The sequence below is a fragment of the Phallusia mammillata genome, chromosome 8 (genome assembly GCF_965637545.1).
Source record: "Phallusia mammillata chromosome 8, kaPhaMamm4.hap1.1, whole genome shotgun sequence".
Classification (NCBI taxonomy): Eukaryota; Metazoa; Chordata; class Ascidiacea; order Phlebobranchia; family Ascidiidae; genus Phallusia; species Phallusia mammillata.
In genome coordinates, this window is record NC_137259.1 from 12,818,322 (window position 1) to 12,845,900 (window position 27,579).

Consider the following 27,579-nt stretch of genomic DNA (forward strand, 5'->3'; position numbering starts at 1 on the left):
TCAGTTGGAACTCAAATTCGGTACTAGAAGTTATTTTTATCAGAAACAGCTTGCATCAGGGTCATAGATCATTAACGACCAACTAATTTACGTCATATTGTTAAACAAAACTAAAAGACAGTGCAGACTAGTGTTCGGAAGTACATTTTTCACCACGATCGAGTATAGGCTAGTTTGCTTACAGAGTTGCAGTTCATATCAGTACTTGAACTTTATCAACATATCAAGTGACATAACCATCATTTGTTAGGTTTTAACGCATTATGGTTTATGAAAGGCCGCAGTGACCTTTTAATCAGTTGATCATTACATAATTAGTGTATTTGCTTACATTATGTCATTAAATCAGTTAACGTTACTAGAGAAAGATTTGCTTAACAAATGTTGTCAAAATTTTGGGTTAAATTTAGCTTGTTATCTGAAAGCAGCTTAGAGGTCGAGTTGGCCGCTAGAAATGTACAAATGTGCAATCGGCCTGCAACCGATTTGGGCAAACATTTACCGGCTATTTGTTAAGTCGCAACATGGTAAACAAAGCCAACAATAACGCACCGGTTTCTTTGTTACAGACTGACATTGTTAGGTAACTCGCGATAGGGAGTTTGCAAGCTTTGTTCGTCTGTTGTTTTGTATATTATGCGACCCATCTAAAATCTCATCGCTCTTGGACTAGCACAATCCCGACGTCATGGTTATGATGTCATCCATTGCATCAGCGCTGAGCGAATCAAGTGCCGGGCTTTCTATTGGAGATTTTGAATTGGTAAGTAAATGTTTTATTTTTTGATTTCTTTGACAGTGGCAACTTTTAGAAAACAATAAAACAAAAAGATTACGTATACGACATGTATGTACATCTTAAATAGGTTTGGGTAGGTCTAAAACACCGAACAAACCTTTCAGCGCATTCTGAAGCCTTGAAGCGTTTAAATTTCCTGTCAAGGGAAGCACGGTAATGTGATAGCCTGCTGTGAAAATCATCGAAGCGTCAACTCATCCTTATTTTGAAAGGATGTTTTTTTGACAAAATGATTCTTTTCCTTCCAGTTAAAATTTGCTTAGCAATTGTACATGTTACATAACACTGGAATACCAGCATTCGGTAATGACATGGCAGAGAGCAAATGCCAACCTTTTCACACCTGCAAATATTTATTCAGTTGGTTTTTATTTCTGTTTGATCAAAAGGGATATTCTGGAAAAATCATTGCAGCAAAAGCCAGCTTGAAACCCTTTGTTCGATACAGCAGTTAGCCAGTTACCTCGATAATAATATGTTTACATCGCAAATACATGGTCCTGATAATAATTAACCCGACAGTACAATGACGTCATAATGATCGTTTGCAACTAAACACAGCAGGACAAACCACATATTTTTAAACAAAACAAATAAACCACCACAGAGAACTGTTGTCCTTCGGAAGCAGTATTAAATCATGGTTTTCATCAGACGCGTCAGTAAAAATACGCTTAACTCTTCAAACGTTCTTATCGTTGTTGTTTAGGAAGCGGATTTTAAACCTCTTCGTGCAACCGACATACTTAACCAAAACTGATATTTCTGTTTTCCAAGACAAGCTTGTCGAACAAAAACAACACAAATATCAACTTTTTGTTGTAACCAAATTTTTTGCATTGCTGTTGAATTGAAACTTGTTTTTGTTGCAATACTTGAAGTCCTATAAATTCAACGAGACTTAAGCCAAACTAAAATACCAACCTTGCAAAAGGACACAATTTTAACTTGGACATGTGAAGACAATGCAGAGCAAGATCATAAAACTTTTCCAATCGCTTAAATGGTCGCAAATACTGTAGTTCTGTAGCAATCTTGCCCACTTTGCCAATGTGGAAGCTGATATTATTATGGGTTTAGGGGAGGAACTCGTCAACCACTTCCGTTAGTGCAGCGAGAGAGTTTTCTAGCAAAGCAACTACATAAATAATTACCCACATTAACGTATCCCATGAACGTGACCAAAAAGTAAGAAGGAACGAACATAAACTGAGTTTCAAATGTTTTGTTTCAAAATCAATTCAGCAAGTGTTACTATGGCAACAGTGAAAAATAGACCCTTGATGTGTCATTGTTTATTATTCAAGCTGATTGTTGCCATTTCCAATGTATTTATATATGTTTTCAACCACTACAACGTTTATTTGCGTACAACAAACTGGCAAACCAGCTATGTGATTATTATGAACGGGCTTAATTATGTCGTAGCCATCATGAGCATGGGGTGAAAAGGCTGTGCGTTACGTAAAGAATGCATGAGCGACATTTGTGCTTGAGACTCAGTTGGTTTGCGCTTTTCAATCATGTTGTCTGCGTAAGTCACAACATGGTAATAAACAGCGGCTAAGCACCCGAAACTTAACGGCCCACTTGTACTGGAACTGTATCCTCGAAGTGCGAAGTACGTCATTTTAAACGAGGTGATAAAACGCTTGGTATAACAATGTAGCGAAACGAAAGTCAAATCAAAAACTTTTCAAAAGTAAAAAATAAAGCGATGCTACCTTTATCATTTAGATGGGGGGGTCACTAAAGGCCCGACGTCGTTTCGTCCGACCAGCAAGGGCATTTGGTCTTAATGTGTATCTTGGAAAAAAAAGGCTGGAGTTAACTGTTGAAAGTTGATTTACTACGAAAGTATTTCCGCGACAGCATGTAAGATTTACCTAGTTTTACAGGACGCATAAAAATGGTTCGAAGGCAGTTTATTACATCACAGACAAGACTAAAATTATCAATGCCTTGCTGTTATGTGCGAACAAATGCCTTCCTTTTTTAATTACGATGGAATAAATAAGTACTGCCAGTAGAAAACACTTCAATATTCCACACAGTTTTGCAATTGGACAATATCATTATTTAACTCTAATACCGTAGCCCTGCTCGTCCTGCAAAAGTGCTTTGCGGGCCCCAGATTTGCAACGGCGCTGCGTTAGGTTTAGGATGTGTAACGTAACCGATGTGGCCCTCGCGTGTCATTTTTAATGTTATCCGGCCTGTTGAGAAAAAGTCTGGTGACCCCTGATGCAGGCGACTGAACATCGCTACGTTTGGAGACACAAAGCTGATTTGGGGGATTCGGTGTAAGGTTCTGTGCTTTGGGTATAAACACGTTTGCTGTTGGACAACGTAAAGGGCGTTATGTTGTGTTGGTGTCATAAACAATGCACAGTTTGTTTATTTTGCTTGTCAACACAAAAACACGCCCTAAACTAATAAACGCCCAAGTTGGCTACCCTGACTTGCACGAACACCCCAGAGGCAACAAGATGTCAAATCTCCCATAATCATTTGCACGAGTCTATATTATACAGCCGACGTTTTGTAAGTTTCGCCTTTACATCGAACTAAGGTGCGGTGTAGCCTTGAGCTAAATCGAAGTTGTTTGCGGTGGCCAGCGTACTCGTTAAGAGCCCGCAGTACAGGATATCAAGGAAGTGGCGATCAAATGTGGTTCTGAGATTAAAAACAGTATTGTTGTTTTGACTCTTCCAGCAGTTTCTGGTCATATGGCCATTGCAAGTCAGTCCAAAAGCAAATACGTTGCCTAAGTTTAGTTTCAGTTGCTGCGCGTTTAGTGTAAACAATTATTTGGGATAATAGGAAACGGACAATACTTACAGTTTTAATTGGATTTCAATTTAATCCGCTCTAGAATCCCAGAATTTACGCGACGCTATAACCGATATTCATGGGGGAATTGTATTGCCGCAAGAGTTGCTATTTAAATAGACCAAATATTTATAGAACAGGTTTGGATATGACTAAGTGAGTGAAGTACCTTTAGATATTTAGGCAGGGATATCCCATGTTGAGTCAGTTAAGAAGATTAAGATTATCTCGAATTGTGTGTACGCTGATCCAGTCGAAGCGAACAATAAGAATCAAGTCGTAAAACAATCAAGTTAATGTGACAACTGTTTTCAAGCCGTTACGCTAAAACCGTAAACACGTGTTCAAAATATGCCAAACATAGAGAGCTGCTGGTAGGTGCTCAATCAAACAGAATTGTGACGAGACTATTCTGGTGCTTAACAAATAAGTTCAGCGTTCATTTAACTATATTGTTACCAATTCATTCAAACAAACGTCTATCGATCTGTGTTGATGCGTTTTGAAATGAAACCGTACTGTTTGGGTAATCAGTAATCACTTATTTGAAGCACTTGTTAGACATTTTTTATGTATTTTTGGTCACATTCGGTATAAGTCAGGCAAAGTCTTTTTGTGTGTTGAAAACGACATAGGCTACATGCTTGACAAATTCAAGAAATAATACGCATGTTTAATCACTATCAACTAAAGTTGGACGTATAAACTCGCTTGTGCTTGCTTGATTTTTGAGAAAAAAATGAAATCACAGTTTTTACCATAAAAATACAAATGTGAGATTGTTATCTCCCGACGACTTCAGGACCTATTGTGTAAGTTTCTTTTCTCCAGATCAATCATGCTAGAGGTCAGTTAATGAATGGACACAAATCGTGACGAATTTTGACTGCCACGAAATCGTGACAAGACAAAATCGCGTTTCTCGGTGAAAAACCGAGTGGCTTATTAGCATAAAGCAGTAACTTGAATGAATTAGGATAGAAAAGCTGTGGTTTTAGTTTCGCAATCAGTTTCGAGTTTAATTGGTAAAAAAGCAGTATTTATAGGATAAAACAAGAGATTTAAAATACTGGACTTTTGCGATGTTAAGATGTTTTTGTATGTGGATAAAGAGGTCCTACACTAAAATGTTAAACGTTTATGAAAATATTTAAATCATACTTAAACTTTTACCAAATTTTACTGGATAAAATCTCCATTAAACCTCCTTCAAAGGAGAAACCCTTCATAGTATTGTGAAACAAAGCCTGTTTTTTGCTGTTGTTGACAGTCTATCAGTCGCCATTACATGACGTCACAGCGCGATTTGGCTAATACGCCGGGGAGTATCATAACAGCCCACACAGCAAATCTTTACGTTAGGAGAAGATACATGGTTTAGCCTACAATCATGTGGCGCGCAGTGTGGTATGTTTACGTAAAATATGCATTTCTTTGCATGTAATTCACTACAAAACGCAGCGTAGTGTAAGTTGGTGACTAAAATCTGTCCGAACTGCACTGTATGATTAAGCTCGCCCGGAAGTTTAGTTGCTGTTCAGTGTAGAGCGCAGGCTAGCTAATGGGATGCCACTCAACTTTTTGCTGATGTTTAGACATTGGGGTCAGAACACGCACGATTTTTGCTTCTGTTAGCAAATTGGGATAGTATATTAATAAGGATGGTCGTTAGAGGCTATTTGCATTAGCATGCATTGAAGCTCAATAAGAACAGTTCGAGCCAATATTTCATGAAGAAAACTTACAAGAAGCACCAATATCTTTGCAGTTTTAAGAAGCAGCGATATATGTGCTTTTTTAAAGAGTAACAATATATGTGTAGGGAGGTTGGAAAGTAGTAAGAAATGTAAGGTGTGATTTCCCTAAATCACAGATTTTTTAAGAGGTTTTACGCGGAGGTTGTGAAAGGCATGTTTTTATTGGAATGTATTAGCATGCCTGTTTCTTGTTGCGAACACAACATTGGTTCCATGTTTTTCACAAATACAATCCTAATGCGGTTAAACTTATTTCAACTCATGTGCTGGCCAAACTGTTTGATGACTGTACTGTCATTGGATTTTGTGTGCACAATTGTATGCAAAATACGCAATTTGTAACATATATTGACTTTCTCTTGTTGTTACGCTGGTGTACGATTCTTAGGCCTGTCTTATTTCCAGCGCTTCATGCCGCAATTACAAGTAGTTTCGTTGAAAAGGCTTTTTTTCCCGAACCATGCAGTGGTAATGTACGAATCACGCAGCCGCAGGACATTTGGGTGTGCAATGGTTATTGTGACGTATGTGTCCGTCACAAACACTTGTGCCTTGTGAAGCGTAGAAGTCGAACGAATCAGATGAAATGAAATCAGATTAGCCTTTGTCCTGCAATGCGTCAGCGCCGGGCCACTAATAATTTAACTGACGTCATTTTGGCATTGGAAAAAAATTAAGCTTAGCTAAGTATAGTAACCAGAAGATGTGTTCCTGTGGGAATGAATGCTTTTTAAATTTGCTTTTTGACAGCAACATGGTCCACATTGATATTTAAGAGTTTGCCAGCGTTTCCGCTAAACTTTGAAACGCTATCAAAGATATTGAATACGCCAGCCAATATACTCCAACAGACGCGATTATATTTCAATCACAGTCAGCCTTTTGGGAGTTTTGGGAAAATTTCAAATTTAGTTCGTTATACGACATGAAAAATCGATTAGGCCAGACGGCATATCGATACGTCTGCACAACTTCGTGACGTCAAAATTTGCCGCATAACCGGAAATGCATGAAAGATTAATTTACCTAACGAGATATTTTGTAATTTTTTGAATGAAACGAAATTTCTCTTATTGTATGAGGCGAAACCGTAGCAATTAAACCAACGTCAGGCAGAACGCTTTGACCTTTTTGCGTTTGGATTGGTGACGTTGCGAAGTGATGTCATTGGCCTCTTAAAGATGTGCCAAAACGCGGTGATTCACGTGACCTGGTAGGATGTTGACAAACATCCGTCAGTGGTTGTGACGTAATAATAAATCAATTGTAATATGTTAAAAACGTTACAAAGCAGTTGCGTATGCTATGATTTTGCTCAAAGTTTAGCGCATTACAAAACACGCAGCAGTGAATCGACTTTTTTCAGCAGTTCGTCAGTTCGTATTTTACGGTTTATAATATCTGTTTCGTGGTTATTGTGGTCATATATAGATTGAAAGGTTGTACGCATGTTGAATGCATGTTGCCTGGGCATTACAAATGTTATTCCATATTGCAGTGACATATACCGTTCGTATTTCGCACGAGGAAGGGTGATAAGTCCAATGCTAGGGCACGGGTAAACAAATTGCTCTGGGTGCTTGACTTAATCATGAGCAATGCGGAAGAAATACGGTTTTGTATGGTTCGCTATTTCCTCCAATACCAGAACATTCGTTCAGTTTTGGTTACCCATATCCAGACACGGATACGAGGAATTGCAGCCAATTCCGCATACAGCGGTCATTTGGAAGGCGGACATTTTTTGTTGTTGATACACTCGCTCCCACAGGGCCCATGTGAATGGTTGTGTGTGCTGTTGTTGGTGTGTGGCCGTCACATGCAAGTCATTAGCAAGTAGACTCAGCAACTATTATTAGTTACAGAGGTGATTATTTTAGAATTGATTTCAGCAGAGCTTCTCAGGTCGTTTCGTAGCTGTATTTTACCCGTAATCAGCGCAGAGTAGGTGTCAACTAAACGTCTTCAGATTGGCTTACTTCAAATTAGCGATCAGTTTTTCCGAAACGAGAATGTGGAAACGCGTGCCCTACTTTGACAAAAATATTTTGCCGTCGGTTGCTGGAACTGACTTGATCGGTTGCGTTTAGTGATTTTCCCAACTTAAACAACTGCAGAGAGAAATAATGCAGGCGGCCGAATTGTGTATCTTGCTGTTATATTTCAAGCAACATTCCCACGACAACAAACACGTCATGCCGCCAAGAAACGAAAGTTCGGTGTTTTGCGCGGTTAGAGCCTTGAGGGAAAGGCAAATACAAATTTGACGACGCGTCGCAGCATACAAACAAGGGATTTGCGAACGGAACAAACATCTTAGAACAGAACTACTTCCTTTTGCTTTTGCGCCAATAGCTTGATTGTTTTGGCTGGAACAGTTTGTTTTGACTTACTCAGTGCTTCGTCAAAACTCAGTGATTGTCTAGTCTAGATACAAGAGTTTTTATATCCAACACAGCTATGATACGAAATACTAAATGACAAAGTATTGCGTCAATTAGCTTGTGCAAAAAAGCGTGGGCTTCATGACGACAGCAATCAGGAATAGCTAGAAGGTTGCGCGATTGAGAAAGTTTCAATTAGCCTGAGCAGTCACGCAGCGTGATAACTGCGAAAATTACTCGCCTTACCACTGTAATTTTGACCTGAAAAGACTGTAATATCTGTAGCCGTGTGAAGTTATTACAAGTCGACTTGAGGTCTCGAAGTTAAAATTGAGTTCTGCCCGTGGTTATATTGTGTGAAAAGGCAAGTTTTTGCCACCTGTGGATGTACAAGCTGTGTTTGAAATTATACTGTACTTGTCTGAATTGGGTGTAGTGTTAGCACTTTTCAATACTGTCTCCAGATAGTTTCTGCTGGTTTCAAGTAAGCTGTAAATAGTTTCGTGAAATAGTAGTTTCAAAAGAATATTAAAACACAAATTACAAGTTTAAAACACAAGTTTAGTTACAAAAGCATTTTACCACAGCTTTTATAGCGTCGTCAAATGTTTGAATGTTATTCTGTAAAAACGAAATTTATACAAGACAGGTATATAAATCCTGTTTACAATGCGTAAATGAAGAAACGATCTTTTGGTTTCTGTTTTACCCCTTATCGCGTGGGCAATCGATTGACGCATAAAATTTGTTCCATTCGGTTCGCAAACGCATTGTACGTCACAAACGCTTGTGTCTTGTTTGTAAACTGTCGAATTCTAGGCAATGTGGGTTGAAAATTGGATTTGTCGGACACAGGCCGCCGTGGGGCATGTAAGCATGTTCATAGTCAACTAAAGGCGTGTAGATTACAGTGTGTGGTTGACTGTGGTGTTGTCTGCTTGACAGAACGTGTTTGTTGCAAGTGGTCGCAGTTGAAAGTGTCGTGGATTCAGGAAGTTCCGCTTAGAAGTTTCGGGTAAAATATGTTTTGCAAAGTTTTGTTATAGGAAACTGAAGAAATACTAGTGGGAAATGACCGGTTGGTGAATGGCTTAAACCTAGGGCCCAGATATACTATTTTCGGTTGCTTTATTAAACGGAACTTTCTTTGAAGAATACTTCTGCTTCAGTTGAGTTCAGAAAATAGTTTTGTGAGGCTGCGACAGTTGGTAGTAGGCAGAAAGTTTGTCTTTCTGGAAAGCGAAAGTTACATGAAAATAAGTTTCATTTTAAAAGATTGCAAAACTGACTTTACAACAAACACTTTTTTTCAACAAAAATTTTTAAACAGGTAATTGTGTAAGTAACATACCCTGCCTTATATAAAATACGTTTAATAAAACTTAAGCTGTGGAGACAATACGGATACCACTTTAGCGATGTATTGCGGCACGAGAAGTGGAAAATGTTGATAGAACTGGATACCATAAGTGGTAGTGGTGGTGGAAGGCTGGATTTTGCAGATCAAACTCCTCCAATGACACCACTTGGCCTTTCAAGGCCAGATTACTTGCCATTGACCAAGAGACACACATTTTATCCGACACTTCCCCCGACCCCTGAGATAATTGGTCGTGAGCGTTCTTATTGTAGCTTGCCCTCCAGGCGAGCGTCAAACAGCAATGCGTATGACGTTAAAGATCCGTGCGTCAAAACGAGTGACATCAGTGACGCACGTATGACGCGCGGCGACGCAAAGCGCTCTATATGTTGTTCGTGGCTGGTTTCAAGATGGCTTAAAGTTCTTGGGAAATCACCACCGAAACATCGCGACGTCATTGCTTCAAACGACACTGTTAAACCTGAAAATAAATCCGACCTTCCAGTGGCCACAGTCACGAGAAGACGAGCAGCCACTGTTCAACCACATTCCTTGTTTGGAAAGGTCCGTTCTTAAAACTAAAGGTTTTTTCACCGGACAGTACAGTGGCAAAACGGATCAGTTTTTTAATATGACCTCAATTTTTAGTTGAGAGATCTAAAAAAATTTCACTTGGCAGAACGAAGAGTCACGACTGTCTGTCATGTATATATTTGCATGCAACTTTTCGCATTAGGATTGAGGCCAAATTTCAGTGGTTTCGTTTAAAAAACACATATTTTAAAACGAGTTTTGTCTGTTACATTTAGAAAACAACTAATGTTTCGATTTTGCATTTCAGGAAAACAAGAGGGAATGGGGCGAAGAACGTCACAATGACGTAATCTACAACGTAATGCTTAAGCGAGTTCGTCGTGCGCCTTCTCCGTCCAGTTTGGTATGTAATTCCTAATTTATCAAAAAACGAATAGAAACGAATTTTTAACTTAAAAAATGACAAGGAATGTTTAGAGATATAGCCTAATTTTAACCACCAGCTTGTATAATACGTATATGGGGCTTGGGTTTATTATTAGCCAGTTTCTTAGTTTTTGTTTTGTTCATGCCCAGGTGTATTAAGCGCGCTAAAATAATATATTGCGGCAAATATTGGTGGCATACCTAAGCAACACGGCACTACTTAAAAGAGACGCTAACACCAACAACAATTTCCTGGCGTGTCTTTAAGACGGAAGTAAACGTATGTTTTGTTCACAGGTCTCAGACGGATTACTCTGGGAAACCCACAAGGTGCGGATTATCAAGGGTGCTACGGTGGGTTACCTGGTGTCGCAGTTGTGCAAATCGTTTTTGGAAGACTGGGAAGAGAAGAACTTTTTTACAGTCTTCTTTGCCACGTACAGGTGGTTTGCGAAACCAGCCGATGTCCTTGAACAAATCAAACTAGAGTGAGTGTCATTTTTCCAAAAGCTTTGTTTTTTATGTCGCTTTTGTCATCAACCCTCTAAATTTAGTATATGCACCAAACCAAGTTTGAAAATGTACATGTAACACAAAAGCCAACATATTGACTTTTTTAGTCAAAAACCTAGATCTTCGTTTAACTAATATATATATATATATATATAGTCGTGGGCCACAACTAAACCCGCAGGTACACAATGATATACATATTTGAAACTGCCAACGAAGCATAAAAACCACCTCATAAACAACACTTGCAAGTTTGCAGTTTCCGTTCATGCTGAAACGACCCCACAGTGAGTTTATTATGTTTACAGCCCCTACCCTACAGTATGACTCACCCGATACACTTTTGTACCAAGCAATCCTAGTTTCATAATCACACCCCCCGTACAATCAAATGCAATGCACCGTTCGAAAAGCACTTACGACCTTCAGACCAAAACGTGGTAAACATGGCGCCGAACCGGTACAAACCAACATGTTATGTTTGATTGTGAACAACAATTGCGTGTTCAAAACTGCAGGCGCTTTTGGTTTGTGGCTTGCTTTGCTTGTGAGCATCGCTTGTCAAATATCATGATTGTGTAATATTTTATTGGAGGGACCTGAATGCGTCGAATACACAATGCTGCCTTGCGTTTAGGTTTCGCAGTACAATTTAAACATGGTTGTTAAACACTACTTGTACATGAAACCTTAAATTATTGAACTATATGTCTATTAATATAGATTAATTAATTGGTTTAAATTCATGAAAAACATTATGTCATTCGTCCTTTTAAGTGGTGAAATTTATATCTATAAGTCTTAAGGATTAATGACTACGCGAACTTGTTTTCAAACGAAAAGATACCTTTAAAACAACGTCAGGTTTGTTGATTGTGATCATTGCCACAATGCTTTAAGTGTTTTTTGTTGAAACGTTTTCAATTTTTTGTTGTTAGCGTTAGGATGATGCAAGTCATAAATGATTAAATCTGCTATAGAGCTGTAGGCCCTGGGTTGTAAAATCGTAGTACATTTACCGTGTTGTGCCAAGCAGGGCAGTCACCCAGTGTTACGAGTGGAGTCAAATTTCCACCGATTGTTTCCGGATTTACTACTTGTTTCGGGAATTGGAGCTCAATGCGAGGACAAGCCGGCCAAATTCAAAAAATTGCCACCACTTTACCATAACAGTTCCATAAGCCCTTTGTGTGATTGTGGTTTGTTTGTTTTCTACACCTAATAGGTTTTTTGATTTTGACAGATGTGACAAGCTCAAGGAAGACACTGATGAAACTCGCTCACTCCTTTTATGGTGAGTCAAGTCTTTACTCAAAAATATTTTTTGTTCGTCATGCCCAGAATTTTTAGTTTTGTTTAAAACAGTAAAGGTTTGCTCCAGGTGAGGCTCGAACTCACAACCTCCGCATATCTCCGTAACTGTCGTATAAGTACGGCGCGCTAACCGATTGCGCCACTGGAGCTTGGGTTCTTACAAAAAATACAGCCAGTGTGGTGCCTTGGCTATTGCACATTGTGTGCTTTGCCGTTAAACTATAACGACACTTGAACACTACAACGATACTACCTTTGTATATCGACAGTCCTTATACATAAAGCAGTACTTCCCGGCATTTTTTATAAACAATGTCATTTTTTAGTTCAATTCGACGTGTAATGAGGACATGGATTGAAAGATACTTTGATGAGGACTTTTACGATCCTCCTCACTTTCCTCTTCTACATCGCTTACTTCAGCTCGCACAGGAGGTTTTTGATGACAACGGTCATGACGCAACGTGTGACTTCATCGATTACGTCAAAGCAAAACTCAAGTCGGCCGAAGTGAAAAACCTTCAAGAATCAGCAATTGAAAGTAAGCAAATAGATTTTGATTTAGATTAACATTTTTTAATGTCTGAGCATAGGAGAAGGGAAAAGGATTTAGGCATTTTAATAGTGGTATGGTTTGACTGTTTGTCGTCAGCTAAGGATAAGTGTTACTCATACAAACGTTATGAAGCGCAAAGTTTCTTTAATACATGGCACAGTTTCTTTAATACATAAACCTTAAGTTATTAAATGTCACATTAATTTTAGATCTCAACTCGCCAAGTCGCTTTTCCGATCTCCACATGGAAACTGAGGATATCCAGGTCGACTCCGAGGCCGCATTAAACCATGACGCGTCAAAAACTCTCCTCGGCAGCGCATTTTCTACTTTACAAGTTGCTGAACAACTCACTGTGAAAGATGCTGTAGGTTGAACGACTAAAAAGTAGATTTAATTGGGTCCTTTTAGATAACATGGCTCATTACATCTTTAAGAAAAATTGCGAAAACACATCGTCCGCAAAAAGATTTAAGTTGATTACTTTTCATTTATTGTGGAAATTCCAATCCGGACTTTCATGAGTAATACCATGTTTGGTCTTCATTAAACCTAAATCCTAAATAAACGAAAAATCCTGATATGCCTATATATAGGCAAGTAACTTCTGAATACAAATACATTAATCCAAATAGTGGTGAAAAGTGATGATTTCCAATGTACCATTTCTGCAATTAGCCCAATGCCAAACATCACAACTTGATACGTATACAAAAAATACCATTACAAAAAAGCAACCAATAAGGAAATTTTGATAGCAGATACGTAAACTGGTAATTTCCTTTACAGAATTTATTTCTTCGGGTCGTTCCACACCACTGCCTCAAAGCGGTTCGGTCGTCGAAGATTAAGCCAGCATGTGTTCGTGCTACGATCGACCAGTTCAATAAAGTCGTCTACTCTGTGCTCGCCACCTGCCTCTGCACCTCACTTAAAACCTCGCAACGTGTGAAAATCATATGCAAATGGATTGAAATTGCCCAGGTTAGTATTACAGCATAACACCTTAATGCCCTTTCGCACGGCACCTATACTATAGAAATTTATCATAAATGATCAACAGTTTCTGCCGGAATCACAGTACGACAGGTCTATTGAAGGCGTTGTACCGAATAAGTCGGTCACCAAGCGTTCTCATATGGCAAGACGTAGGAAAATCTAGCCTGGGGTGGGATTCGAACCCACGACGGCGCTTCACAAACTGAGCTACGCAGGCTCAGCGGTAAACACGTTAAAATTCGAATTACGAACAGTTCAGTTTCCATCTGGTACAAATGGAGGCAGTTTTCAAAATTAGCATGTCTATAAAGCGATTCAATTTTGTTTTTAATCTAGTTTTTGCGCAGTATGTTTTGTTAGCGTCAAAATATAACATTTGAAATAATGCTTCTTTGTTCGCGTTTTGACAGCAATGTCGAGAATTGAAAAACTTTTCCTCGTTACGAGCGGTTGTGTCTGGCCTTCAAACTCACGTGATCCACAGAATGAGGAAAACGTGGCAACAAGTTCCGCATTCCTACATTGAGCTTCTTCGAGAACTGGAGGAAATCAACATGAAGGACATTATAATGAAGGTAATAATAAGCTTCCCAAATGAGTCTTATTATGTTGTTTGACATTTTGAAACATATTTCTATTTGCCTCGGGTTTTGGACATTCGAGAGACACATATTGTTTTAGTCTGTACTTTTTTTCTGTCTAACGCTGGTTTGCTCCGCCCATTTAGTCAAGAAAGAGTGCTTTAAACTTATTCAAATTTACGCACATGTTAGTTAATTATCCGAAAGTTTGACCCCGAGTGACCCTGCGGTTCACCCACAAGCCTCCCAAAACGTCAATATTTTAATTTGTTTTATTTTACGTTTTAAATAAATGCAACCGAGTTTTTCCAACAGCTGAAGTTGTTTTCACCAGTTGAATTTCGTTCGTAGGTGGGCACCGCTAAAGTCAACACCGAAACAAGTTCAATCAGCAAAGTGCGCAAGGACGCCACCTTCCGACGAAATCGTGCCATCCACTCTGGTATTATGCATGGCACTGTTCCCTACCTTGGTTCCTTTCTCACTGATTTAACGTATCTACATACTGCCAAACCCGACTACGTTGAGGTAGGTGACTTTGTACTATTTTCAACGCAGCATGTTAAAATAGCAAAATACTTTTATAGACTAGTACAGTAGTTCTCAACTGGTGGTCCATGATGATATTTTAGGTGGTCCACAGGGCGTCTACAAAATTTGGTGATAAACTGAAGATGATTGCACATTATGTATTGAAAGAGAATGAAACTGTTAGCTGTTAATACTTTTATCTCACTTCTTGAAAATCGGTTAAAAGCATTATGTTTCAAGCCAAAATGCTTGTTACATATGCTTCTTCAGTCTTGCTAAAAATGGAATGGTCCACGATATTATTTTTACTGGGTCGGTGGTATATGGCCTGAAATGAGTTGACAATCACTGAACAAATATATGAACACAATAAGCTTGTTAATTTCGGCAAAAAAATACATTACATAAAAACGTAGAGATAAAAACACATATTACAGCTTTCCTATAGTTAAGAGTTTGCCAGCCTTGTAGTAAAATCTAAAACCGTGATGAACAAATTAAGCCAAAAGCTTCTTCCGGGTTCGTGTATTTAAACTTTGGCCTTAATTTACAGAAAGGCCTGGTGAACTTTAACAAATGTCGCAAAGAATTTGAACAGCTGGCACAGTTGCAGTTGTGGCAAGCATCGTGCAAAGGTTACCAGCATCTTGAACCTGACGGCAAGTTCAACGAATGGTTTAACTCCATCACGCCACCAAGCGACGAACAGGCGTAAGTTACAAAAGTGCTTTGTCACATTTTTGTCGTACATATACATTCGATTTGATTTAAAAAAGGTTTTAAGTCGTTTTTTATGGGAATGGATTTTATGCGCGCTTTCGTGATATTTTTGGCTTTGTCAAAAATGATTCTAAATTTGGCATGAATATTTTGTAAAAAGGCTAAATTTCGTTTTCTGTTAAATTTAGGCACAAGTTATCTGAGCAAATTGAGCCACCAGTAGTTGGACCAACATCTCCCAGTCAACCTGCAACGCCGATGAAACGTACAATATCAGAGTAAGCAAAATTTATGTCCCCTAATTAATTAACAAATTGCACCCAAAGATATTTTCCTGTTTACAACTTTTAGCCATGTTATGTTGGACTTTCTTTATGTCATCTTCTGCCAAATTTTCTTATTCTGTCGATATTTTGTAAAAATTGATTTATGCTGTTGTGTATAGTTATATTATCTGTGCCTTATACCTCTGTTTATGATGTATAGCCAATAATACGATTTCATCAAAGTTCAAATCTTTTATGAAACCCCAATTTTCCTTTGTAGGATGTTTGCCCTACATACAGCGATTGTGGAACCATCAGCAAACGGACATGTCTTATCAAATCACGTGAGAAACTCAAGTGACGACACCAGGTAACGTCACAAAATGTTTGTTGGTCTGTCGCCAACCTTTCTTTGTTCTAACGCTTGTTTGCTTCCGTCACAGCTCACTGAACAGCAACAAATCCAACGGTCACGTGCCGACACTTGATTCGCAGTCAGACGAGGTAAAATGAAAATTTCATTTGTTTCAATTTTTAACAATGTTTAGTTAAAGAGAAAATTTAACGGTATTGAAAACGCAAGGAAAACGCATTATTTTGCAATTTATTGTAGTTAAAGCCATAATAATGTTGTTTTGAAACAATAACAAAAAAAGGTTTGTTCGAAGTGTTATTTTGTACTTTCGTTGATTTTTTTGTAAATTCTGCAAATAACTTGACTTTATATTTCGTTTTAGGAGCGTTTAATCAACGTCGAAGTTATAAGAAAACAACAAGAAAGCAAAGATGGCCCAAACCCAACAAACTGGGATACAATTAAGGTAAAAACCTTAAACACGAAGTCAGTAAATCAATATTCACAAATTTACTACTTTAATTTTTTTGCAGTTGAGTTCAAACGACCGAACCGCTGCTGTGATTCGAAAAGCTTTGTCGGTTTTTGAAGTCGACGAGCAACTCGCTTCTACTTTCACACTGGTCCAATTACTGCCAGATGACAAAGGTAAGTCAAGGATTGAACACATGTCGTAAATATTCCTGTGGCAGTTACAAGTCGAACAATTTTTCATAAACGATGGTTACACACAAATACCCGATTAAAAAAACTTGCCTTGTGAAATACAATTCAAAACGAGGTTCGATTATTCACTTGTGGACGTTTTGTTTTTCAGAACTTCATATACCGGATTCGTCGAATGTATTTTATGCGATGAACAGTTCGCTGAAGGAATATCACTTTGCTTTGGTCGAGGAAGGAGTCGAAATTCAATCTTCCATGTAAGTAAAAAAGATACAATTGAAATAAAAATACAAACGCCGGTTGCAATTTTTCTTTAGTTACACCCCATCATATATGTTTCATGTAAATATTTCCACATATTTGTCTATTTATTTTACCTGTTTTGTCGAAAGTTGAAAGTGAAAAAAGGATATATATTGACAACGATTAAGAGATAACCCAAAATATTAAGAACGATGGCCATTCTGTTTTTCAGAAACTTAAATCAATAGACATAGGGTTAATTATAGTCTTAAACCGCCAGGCAACGAGCTGGAGGATTCTCATTTTAAGTTTGAAAACAAGTATATTAACAATACAATTTAAAATGTGTATGGTACCTGTGGTAACCAAACAATATTTTTAGGCGTCCTGTTTCTCTGCAATCGTCACCCAAAGCAGGTCATACACCGAAAACCAAGAAACACCATCGAAAAACCCTCAGTACGTCAGCGGTCGGCCAATCAGGCCCATCACCAATGCGCAACTTCTACCGCCACCTAGCGATGGGAAGTATGTCGATTGCGTCGTCAGGATCTTATTCTCTAGCACGCGAAAACCAAAAATGCGAGTTGGAATCGACCGAGCCGACGAACCCATCGCCCGAAACATCAGCGCGGGATTCGAACCGACGATCTTCGAACTCCCGACGGGACGCGTTGACCACTATGGACGACAGTGTGATATCGTTTGCATTACGCAGTGTGGATGCAAGTGATGAGGAATGTGACGATTCGTGGACGCAACGCATGTGGAAAAAGATGCACAAAGGTCATCGTAGGCAACACTCAGATTTCGGTAAGTTTAGTTTTGTTATTTAAAGTTCAAGCCTAAAATACTACAGATGAACCAACTAATCAAACGACACAAAAGATGCTTTTTTAGCAAAATATATTTGTTCTTTATAAAATTGTCAACTGATTTTGTTTTGTCGAACAAACGAATTTTAACAAGTTACTAAAATCAGCAACATATATCAAGCAATGCAATTGTTTTAAACTATCTGTCGGTTTCACACAAAAATGTGACTTCATATGTAGGTCAATAGAACACATGCAATTTTTTATCCTCTAGGTCTAATCTGACATGTTTTTGTAGCATCTCATGAAGTTATTGAGCAAGTGATGATGGAAGCTGACGGTATCAGACCACGAACAAGCAGAATGGTCCACGAACGTCCTTCTAAGTCAATCGTCCTCCCTGTACAAATTGATGAACCCAAGGAAGCCAGATCCGAATCCACCTCAACCTACAGTCGCGAATCCACATCAGACGACAGCTGTGGCCGCGTAGACGATGACGCAATATACGCAAATGGTCGTCTTGTCACGTGGCCTCGGAATCGCGTGGCATCTGCGTCATCGGCGAGCAATACTTGGTCACGGCGGACGGCTGTACGAAAACACCACAGCGACCACCGACCTACCTCCGGATTTTACCGTCAGATGTCAGAGATCGAAGTATTGGAGGACTCAACGAAGCGCGACGCCGAGTTAGCGACGTCATCACGCAAGAGTAAACACGCAATGAAGCGTAGCGAGTCAAGGTCCAAGTTTTATGTGACTGTGGAAGGAGACGAAGGTTCGGGAAGTCTCTCGAAGCAATCAAGTTCTAGTTCGATGGAACCGATCCGTGAAGTTGGGAGCCCTCCGGTTTCGCCTGTAAAAAGTCCCTACCACCGCTCCTCTAGCGATCCCTGCATCCTTGAATATTCATCTTCCGTTGATGAAGTGTTCAAATCTCCTCCCAAAACGCGCCGCGAAAACACGAATCCTCAAATTCTTGTTGAATGCCCGTCGCCTCGAAAAGTCGCGTTCAACTCAGGGTGGGATGACGTCACCATCAACGATTACGTCACCGCTGACGTAGGTGAAGACCAGTTGGATCTTCCGAAACCCCGTTCGCGTTCTTCAACGGCGGAAAGCGAAACAACTCATCTCTAAACTCACTGAGAACGAAGTTTAGTAGGTTTTTGAAACAGCCACGTTTTGAAGTCTTAAAGCCTTTCACGAGTACACGTATCGAGTACTTTCAGGTGACTTATGACAAACAGTCGCGATTTTACATGTGTGCCAAACGTTATGTTGTTTGTTTTGTTGTTGTTCCCAAACTTTCTGTTCATAGGCAAATAGCATTAATTCGTCACTAGATTTCAAGCATATTGCAACAGTTCCAGAAAAGCAGGTGTTCCGTTAGTTACTTTATATACGTTGTAAAGTCAAATAACAGCAAAATTGCCTTGGCTCAGTAAGTTGTGTTACTGGTTCTTTATTTTCTAACAGCATGTGGGTTATTGTATGTGAATGTTTTCTTGTCAAAGTTGTTGCAAAACCCGCTGTGTGCACTTTTCACTGCTTGCCGTGATTCGTTACTGTACCTTAAAATGCATCTTTCTCGTTGCCTTTAAACCCCAAGTGCAATAATAAACTGTTACCACTACACATGGTCTGTTCAAATAAAGTATAGGCAACCCAGGATGGGTTTCAAACAGTAAAACTTCAGTGAGTACGATCTACTCGAAGAAAGTTTTACCCGGCTAGTTACCAAACAGACATTTTCGGAGGATCCAGAGAGCTATTTAAATGGTTTGTACTATTTTATAATATCGAGTAGACTTTCAAGCTTATAGCACAAGGATGCTGCGCTCGTATTGAAAATAATATTTCAGTTAGAACTTAGCAGTCAACCTGACCAAAATGCGTTTTCAATTTACCCGACATCCTGACACACATATGGTCTGTCATCAATTCATATTTCAGTGGCATTGATTTGTGACATATGTCACTTCATCATTGTGTGGCTGGCGCAAAGAAATGACAAATGTTCCAAACCTACCCCCGTTAACGTATAACATATTCAACAATGGTCGTTCCCGTTCAGCCAAACAATAACACAAAAAACGACAAAGGGCTTAAAAATAGAAGCTTTATTGATCAATAAAAAATGTAGCTACCGAAATAAAAATTAAATTGCAACTAAACGCAGCACAGTGCAGAAAACAAAGAAGGGGTTCAATCCTCTGTCATTGCCTCATTCGCTATACCATCAATAGCAGCTTGTTCGTCTTGTCCATTTCCCGCAGGCTCTACAAGACCTTCTCCGAGGCGCCACACGTGGACAGATTTTGAGCCGCTTGCAAACAGGTTTCGGCGTTTGCTGTTTGATTGCATGTGGTTTACAGAACACGGCTTACCGTCGGCGCTGCAGCAAACAATAAATGTGATAAAAATGTTTTGTGATATTTCCACCTGAATTTGTGGGTCGTTCTATGAGTTTGTACAAAACTGTAAATTTCAATAGTAAGTATCAGCAGTAAATTGATTCTGCCAAGCATTACCAAATCTATGGCAATTCTCGTATTTGTCCTAAAAAGCTATTGTGTTTTAATCTGGAAATATACGTTTCCGACATTGTGGCATAAGTATTGTACGAATAAACGAAAACTATTGACATGCAAAAATCTCTTCGGAACGTTATAACTATATCAGAAATGACTCTTTGCAAAGGAAATAAACACAATAGGGTTGTTTAAAGAGTTGAAAAATCTTCAAAAACTGATATTGATGGGCAGATATTGACTAACTTTTGTTCAAAATCGTTTTGCTCTGTCGTCACAATTAAACACCTACCTCGTGACGTCACAGAAACTGACGCAGCGTGACGTGCGCAGATCACAAGCCTCAATTCTTCCACTCCCACCAGCCGCAAATATAATAGCTGGCCTCGTTGTTGACCAAAACGCACTGTACAGATAGTTTGAAGATCTTCCACTTACCGCCTCTTCTGGACGAATCTCGCGTAACGGACTTGCTTGCAGAGAGTGATATATTCTGCAAGTAAAAGTAAATAGGTGTAAGTAGTAAGTAAATTGTGAAGAGACAACAGGAATCAGCTAGTGCTTCAGGGTGGTGACTGATGGATCAGTCCTCTCTTGTCAAATATCTAAATATAAGAGCGGCACATCATCAGATGGAAACCATTGCTATGCCAGCCTAAGAGGCGAACTTAATATTTCTGTTTTTTTAAGATTACACTGATGCTAATCGTCTGCCGCTCTGGCGTATATTTATACATATAAAGTAAAAGTGGGAAGATTGGAATTGAAACTTGGGCACTTGGCCAGCCAATGAGATTTTATCAGTTTACAAATCGCTATTTTCGGTTATGCCTTGGAACAAGTTTTAATATAAAGTCGACATAAGCAGTTTGTATAGCTCTGATTGACGTTTACAGTTTATAAACACGTCTACATTTCTGCTAATTGATTACTGCTCCATAAAAAACGAAAAAAGACGTTTTGAAACAGAAACAGATTTTAAAATTTTGCACACTTGTAAGTATTTTTTGTTTACATATACCAGTTTTGAAGAATGAACTGGCATGTGTTTAATGATTAGGTTATGTTACGGCAGAACTCTTGCTAATAACTCCAGCATATTTTTTAGACCCTTATGCCAAGTTGACATATCAGCATGTTTAAGTTTGTTAGCTTCAAGTCAGGAGTGGTTTGTCTATTTTACAAAAAAATCTTTTACAGGAAGTGTTACCTGCAAACTTGTTCGGTGGCACAAGTAAGGAAAAGGTGCCGATGAAAAGGAGACCACTCCACAGAATATACTGGGCCAACATGACTCTACACACAGTACAAAAGTTTTTGGCAATAATAGTCATAACTTATAATCCAGCAGTTCAGAGAGGAGTTTACCTCATAAACAAATGTTATAGGGTTTGAATCATTGACTTCAGTTGAGCATTTCAGAACTGATCCATTTTCACATCCCACTATAACAGTTCCCATGGCAACTACATTAGTTTGTGTCTGAGTAGGATCATGGGGATCTCCCTTCATTGGACAGCAACTTGTGATGCCCACTGAACCATGACCCTTCATGCCAACTCGTCTGGAAAAAGAAGGTTTTGTTCAAAAATGTATAGCAGGGAAACCAACAGGTCATGCTTGAAATCGTTTGTGTTTGGTAATGTTTATGGCTCGCAAAATATATAACCACAGAATTCACAGTACGCCAGGGCCATTGAAGGCTTTCCAACCCACGACAGGACTCTTTCCGGGACTCGCGCTCTACTAACTGAGTTACGCGGGCTCAGTGGAGAATCCGCCGAAAGTTTAATTACAAGCACCGTTACCCGCCTGTCGGCTTCATAGCAGGGGATCGCCAAATTCAGTTAAGATGAACATAAATTCATAACTCGGACCACAGAGATTTAATTTATTTTAGGGTGGTAGTGTTGAATATATACATATATTTAATACCTTGGCAAGTTTGCTCCCCTTATCTTCATGTGCTTCTCAGTTTTTAGTGGTTCAGTTTCTTTGCCCTTAAGATTGAAATCACTATTAGGCTATCTAACCAATGTGAGTTACACTATTTATTGCACACCTTTCGCCATTTCCACACAATCATATCACCATCAGTGCTGCTTGACAAAACCTCCAAGTACCTACATAAAGAGTGATATGTTTTTTTTATGTACAAAATGTGATTATCAAATAGTGCAACATACTTTGCGCTGGAACTTTGCATCCAACAAATGCATGTGACAGGATCAGCATGGGAAGTTTCACTGTAAATAACCTCATCCTTGGCCAAATCCCACAACACAACCAATCCGGAGTACAAACCAGCTATAAAGGATATTCCAAATACAATTAAGAAGAATCAAAGCTAAACATTTTGCCAAACACGAACATTTTCAATTTTAGAAATTTGCAACTGGCCAATTAAAAAAGAGCTAGTCAATCTTTTAATGTCCCCACAATACATGAGGTACATTGTGAGCATTTTTTGTATTCTACATAGCGTATATGTGAAAAAGAAGTTTTCTGGCTCAGAAAGTTACTTTGCAATGGCAATAAAAGATAAAAACTTTTAAAATCATTCATTTTAGGATATTTTAGGTGAATATAATAGGTCTTGACTCTTGATTCATGTTTTCATAAACCATCTACCTGCAATATATCCTGCAAGTTCTGGATGACAGGAAATTGTTTGAACACAACTCTCCAGCTCCAACTTTTGATCACAGGCGTTGGGATTAATTTTTGATCTATCAAGGTTCCATAATCCAATATATGATCTAAAAACAAGATCAGGTTTAGAAAAATGTCTGGAAGAACGAAATGTCTTGAATGAAGTTCATTAAAAAAGTCAGTATTCAGACATCATACAAACCTTTGATCACTCCAGGCAAGGTTTTCATTGGTCCCATAAGCAACAGCCAGAGTAGCACCTGAACTTGTCCAAGACAAACATGTTACTTCAAAGCCATGATCTTCAATACCAGAATCTTGAGTAACAGAAAAGTGTTAGTTATTTTATAAAATCCGAGAAATCCACTGTGTTGTAACATAACTGCAAAAAATCAATCTTTACCTTGGCTACTGATGCTTTTGTCATTCAAAACATGCTCGCAAATAATGTGGTTTTCTGAAGCTCCATATTTCGCTTTCATTATTCCTCTGTACAGGCCACTGCTTAAATTGTTGATTTTAATCTGCCTATAAAACAAAGAACCCGTGACATGCATTGTCAAAGTGTGGCTAACATATCATTATCTTTTGGAACTGAGCACCATACTGAAATAACCTGTTAAAAATGACATAAAAATGCGGTGGTGGTGGAGATTTAGACTTTCAGTTTAAAATACAGAACAGTGCTTTGGTGGAACAGTTTGCATTTGAAAATACTCACTTGGACACAATTGGCTCTGCTATTCGAAGAAACTGAATCAGAGCAGGGATGTCAACATTCTCATTTTCATTGTTCTGTGAGCTCATCATCATATCAAGCATGGATTCAGTTTGACACTCAACATGCCTTGGTTTTCGTGATTGTGTTTGGACTTCATATGTAAGAATTTCACTAAAATACAAAAGTATATTTTGATGGGTAAGTTTTGATGCATTTCCAAATTATTGAACATTATTTTTAAGTTTTATAAAGTCATTAGGATTTTAAAACAAGGAAAAATTTAATTCAAAACAATATTTCACCTAACAGCAAGATAAGTGGCATCCAAAATAGGAAGATACAATGGCAGTTGAACAAAAATCTGCCTACATTTATCATTTTCACACCAAGGGGAATTGTTGTATCTCACAATTTTAAATACTATTCACTATTACGTCTATTTCAACAGTTTTGAGCAAAAAATACATTTGACTTTTACCAAAATATAAATGTAGACATTATATATTTGTTGTCATGCAATTATATATTTCAAAGTTGTAGTCTTTACAAGCGACATGACAGAAAGAAGCATATGTTTAAATACTGAGAGGTTTAAAAGCCAAAGATTGAATAGTACAAAAGCAGAAAAAAGATGTTCTTTAAAACTAAATGAATATAATTAGTGACAAATTCAAATTAATGTGTTTTAATATTGGTTAAGTTAAAATCAATGTTTGTTGAAAAAAATGTATTGTACTGTCCGTAGAGTCAAAATGTGTTTTGTTGTGACAACGGGTCAACAGACCGTTTAAAATTCATGCGCTTAAATAATTGCAATATTTATTGATTATCTACTGAAACGCACGTGCTTCAATCGATATAATGCTATAATCACTTGCGATTTGTATTGTAATTTGTAAAGAACACATTCTGTAGCGCTAATGTTGTTCAAACGGTTCAATCATGCATGACGGCCTATCACACAGTACCTCGTCTGTGATCCATTTTCCCGTAGCTTCTTGTGCGTCTTCCAATTAGACAAAAACCCAGTCGTTTCGCTTGAAAAATCCTCAAACATTGTAAAATAACACAATTTTATCTCGTTGCAAAATAGGAACTGCAAACAACTAGAAATGCTGGATTTTTTGACGTGAACAGGTCGAATTTCACAGGACAGCAGTCACGGCGCAAGCACATTGTTAACTGACGCGCGAATTTCAGTTCACAGCCCCGGCACCTCCGCGAAGAGAATGAAAGAAACTAACTTGCTCCGAAAGGGCGGCGCGTCAGTCTGTTGCCGATGAGCAACCAATCGCAGGCGGCAATTTCATGGTGAACGTATTCTCGACCAATGGGAAACTACAATCACAAGAAGAAAGAAGTAAACAAAAAGGAGAGACGTAGGATAATTTTCACGCGCACAGCGCTGCCGTGAGGGTTTGCTCGACTAGCGCAGTCAGCATCAGACACCGAGTTCATCCGGACCGAGTGTTTCGAAATACGTTGGTTTTCGCTGAGGATATAAATTAGCGCAAAATGTCTACTAAAGCGACAGCAAAGAAGCAAAAAGTGGAATGCGAGAAAGACGGGATCAGTAATGGACCAGGTAATTTTGTTTGTGTGAAAAATAATTCCAAGTCGGTTTATGACTTTATGTTTTCCGTGCACGGAAATACGGCTTATACAAAGTGTATATTTTTTGACCGCAATTAAACACGTTCTGTGTCAGTAAAGTATTTTTTAAAATTTGCATTAGTATTGTACAGTGTTAAATACTGTGTCATAGTTTGAGATTTGTATAGATCGAAATTTGCGTCAATTGTGATTGTGATTGTTACCTTAGCGAACAATCGTTTCGCGTAGCGCGGCGCGTGGTCGTGAACATTCACGTGCCATGCGTTACAAATAGCGCCCACTTGCGGCGAACTAAATTGTGTATATTTATTCGTATATTCTATGCTGTCCGAAATTTTTGATAGCAGTAAGAACATCAACAACAATTTTTGTTTTTAGATGCTCAAGCACAGGATGCTATAGAAAAAATTGATGAGCTTCAAAACGAAATAGACAGACTAAATGAGCAAGCAAGTGAAGAGATTTTAAAAGTTGAACAGAAATATATACGATTAAGGTAAAAGTTTAGTTTTATGTGCTTTATATGAATTTGTTTTTTATTTATTGCTTTAAAATAACTGTAAATTTGTTGTAACGCATTTCTTTGTTACAGATGGCCTCATTTCCAAAAGCGATCACTGTTGATTGAGAAAATTCCAAATTTTTGGGTTACAACATTCATTAATCATCCACAAATATCAGCTTTGCTTGATGAAGACGATGAAGATGCACTTCATTATCTCACGAAAGTCGAAGTCCATGAAATAGATGACCTCAAAGCTGGATACACAATAAGCTTTGTAAGTGTTTGTTTAAAAACAATACAATCTACAAATTTTCTGCTTCTGAAAATATCCAACATGATATGACCAAAAATGGCGTTTAATGGCATAGTGATTAAATATTTTTGTAAACAAAGGTTTAACAATCCCTATTCCCTTGCAGCATTTTGCCGAGAATGAATATTTTGAAAATGATGTAATTTCCAAAGAATTTCACATGAATGAAAACGGAGACCCTTCGTCAACTTCTACACCAATCCGATGGAAGGAAGGAAAGGTTTGTATACAACTATACCATGTTTACCACCCAATAAGTGTGAGTTTTATTGACCCGAACTCCTGTTACTTGTAGGATCTTACAAAACGGGAAACTCAAAATAATGTCAAAGGGAAGCGAAAACATGAAGAACCAGAGAGCTTTTTCAGGTTTGTCTGCAATTGTTTAGCACCAAATTTCAGCTTTACAAGAATTTTTATTCTTAGTTGGTTCAATGACCCCGGTGATGCTGGTGCTGATGAGCTTGGCGAGGTGATAAAGGATGACATCTGGCCCAATCCCTTACAGTATTACCTGGTGCCAGAAGGCGACCTTGAAGATGATGAAGATGACGATGAGGAAATTGATGATGAAGAGGGATTAGATGATATTGATGAGGATGTGGAAGGTGATGATGATGAAGATGATGTGGAAGGGGCAGAGGTACATAATTAGATTTGTATATTAATGAGTTTATTTACTTTGATCAGTTTCAATGCAAGCTTTGGACTAAAGGACAGTTTGTTTGATAAAACCTTGGGGTATGTTGCAAAAAATGCTGAATGGTATTTAGCATATATGCTGTCCATGACTTTGTCAAAAAAGAAATGTTTAATTAAGAGACTTTTTGTTGGTTATTCTTGGATAGAAAGTTCAAGTTTGTATGTGATAGGATTCTGTTTTATGAGGATTTGCAGTAAATTTATGGATCTGTTTGTGTAGAATTCATCTTGAATGATTTTGTTGCAATTTTTCTCTCTTTTTTGCAGGATGAAGACTGATAAGATGAAAAGTAAAAACCCAACCGGACCAAATCATGACTTTTATACCCTTTCTATTGTTCAGGAATTGGGCAACCAATTTCCTTTGCTCTGTGTCCTGAACAACTCCCTGCCAATCTATTTGTACTCTATTAAAGTTTCTAAGTGTTTCGTTCAGTGACAGTCTCGTTAACTGTACAAAATTGGCCATTTTTGAGGTGTCAGTTTGGAAAAAAGTTGCTTGTTTTCGTTTGGCATGTTCCTTTTAGTCTCGTCAAAAGCTGTCGAGAAATAAACATCAATTTCAAGTAAAGTGATGCGTAAGAGAAGCTTTGATTCGGAAGACTTAATGTTTCATGTCGTATCGTAATAGAGCATGATACTAGAAAACAGTAAAAGCGGCAAAGCAGGATCGGTTGACTATAGTAAGAATATATTGCCCAGGTGTTAGCGTAACGGAAAACTAAAGACCTTGCATGTCATGAAACCTTTCAAGTTTAGACAGGTTTCCCCCCTTAATTGCGACAAGGGTTCTTAACTGTTTTGTCTCGTTTACTGCAGCAGTCCATTTTTCGACATTTTGCTTTGTTTTTCTAATCTATTCGAAGCTTGTCCCTTTGCAAATA

General features: G+C 38.4%; 3 protein-coding genes and 1 non-coding gene across 6 annotated transcripts; 2 read left to right on the plus strand and 2 right to left on the minus strand.

Moving 5' to 3' along the window:
• Nucleotides 1-574: 574 nt before the first annotated feature.
• LOC145204818 (ral guanine nucleotide dissociation stimulator-like 1) lies at nucleotides 575-19,292 on the plus strand. 3 transcript variants are annotated; one of them, XM_080077412.1, is made up of 18 exons: nucleotides 575-763; nucleotides 9,974-10,069; nucleotides 10,390-10,580; nucleotides 11,849-11,899; nucleotides 12,246-12,460; nucleotides 12,685-12,842; nucleotides 13,265-13,459; nucleotides 13,885-14,049; nucleotides 14,407-14,583; nucleotides 15,140-15,297; nucleotides 15,495-15,584; nucleotides 15,853-15,942; nucleotides 16,016-16,076; nucleotides 16,310-16,393; nucleotides 16,461-16,575; nucleotides 16,745-16,850; nucleotides 17,219-17,649; nucleotides 17,950-19,292. In XM_080077412.1, exons 1-18 carry the CDS (start codon nucleotides 689-691, stop codon nucleotides 18,792-18,794), a joined length of 3,303 nt encoding a protein of 1,100 aa, XP_079933538.1. In that variant the 5' UTR covers nucleotides 575-688; the 3' UTR covers nucleotides 18,795-19,292. The 3 variants fall into 3 exon arrangements, with proteins under 3 accessions (XP_079933538.1, XP_079933537.1, XP_079933539.1); XM_080077411.1 differs by lacking the exon at nucleotides 575-763 and adding an exon at nucleotides 8,440-9,696; XM_080077413.1 differs by lacking the exon at nucleotides 575-763 and adding an exon at nucleotides 8,444-9,102.
• Trnai-uau (transfer RNA isoleucine (anticodon UAU)) lies at nucleotides 11,979-12,068 on the minus strand. The gene is given in 2 exon segments: nucleotides 11,979-12,014; nucleotides 12,031-12,068. It is a non-coding gene; the product is annotated as a tRNA-Ile (tRNA).
• A 470-nt stretch (nucleotides 19,293-19,762) lies between the features above and the next one.
• Nucleotides 19,763-24,755, minus strand: LOC145203624 (cytoplasmic dynein 2 intermediate chain 2-like). Its single transcript, XM_080075882.1, has 12 exons — nucleotides 24,530-24,755; nucleotides 23,562-23,732; nucleotides 23,244-23,368; nucleotides 23,043-23,157; nucleotides 22,820-22,947; nucleotides 22,375-22,495; nucleotides 22,251-22,311; nucleotides 22,124-22,188; nucleotides 21,557-21,752; nucleotides 21,399-21,484; nucleotides 20,481-20,681; nucleotides 19,763-20,052 (listed from the first exon to the last, which is right to left on the minus strand). The coding sequence occupies exons 1-12, from the start codon at nucleotides 24,616-24,618 to the stop codon at nucleotides 19,863-19,865; spliced, it is 1,548 nt and encodes a 515-aa protein (XP_079932008.1). The 5' UTR covers nucleotides 24,619-24,755; the 3' UTR covers nucleotides 19,763-19,862.
• Nucleotides 24,756-24,966: 211 nt separating this feature from the next.
• Nucleotides 24,967-27,266, plus strand: LOC145203625 (protein SET-like). Its single transcript, XM_080075883.1, has 7 exons — nucleotides 24,967-25,146; nucleotides 25,554-25,671; nucleotides 25,768-25,954; nucleotides 26,100-26,213; nucleotides 26,289-26,362; nucleotides 26,420-26,636; nucleotides 26,963-27,266. Exons 1-7 carry the CDS (start codon nucleotides 25,077-25,079, stop codon nucleotides 26,972-26,974), a joined length of 792 nt encoding a protein of 263 aa, XP_079932009.1. The 5' UTR covers nucleotides 24,967-25,076; the 3' UTR covers nucleotides 26,975-27,266.
• Nucleotides 27,267-27,579: the final 313 nt, after the last annotated feature.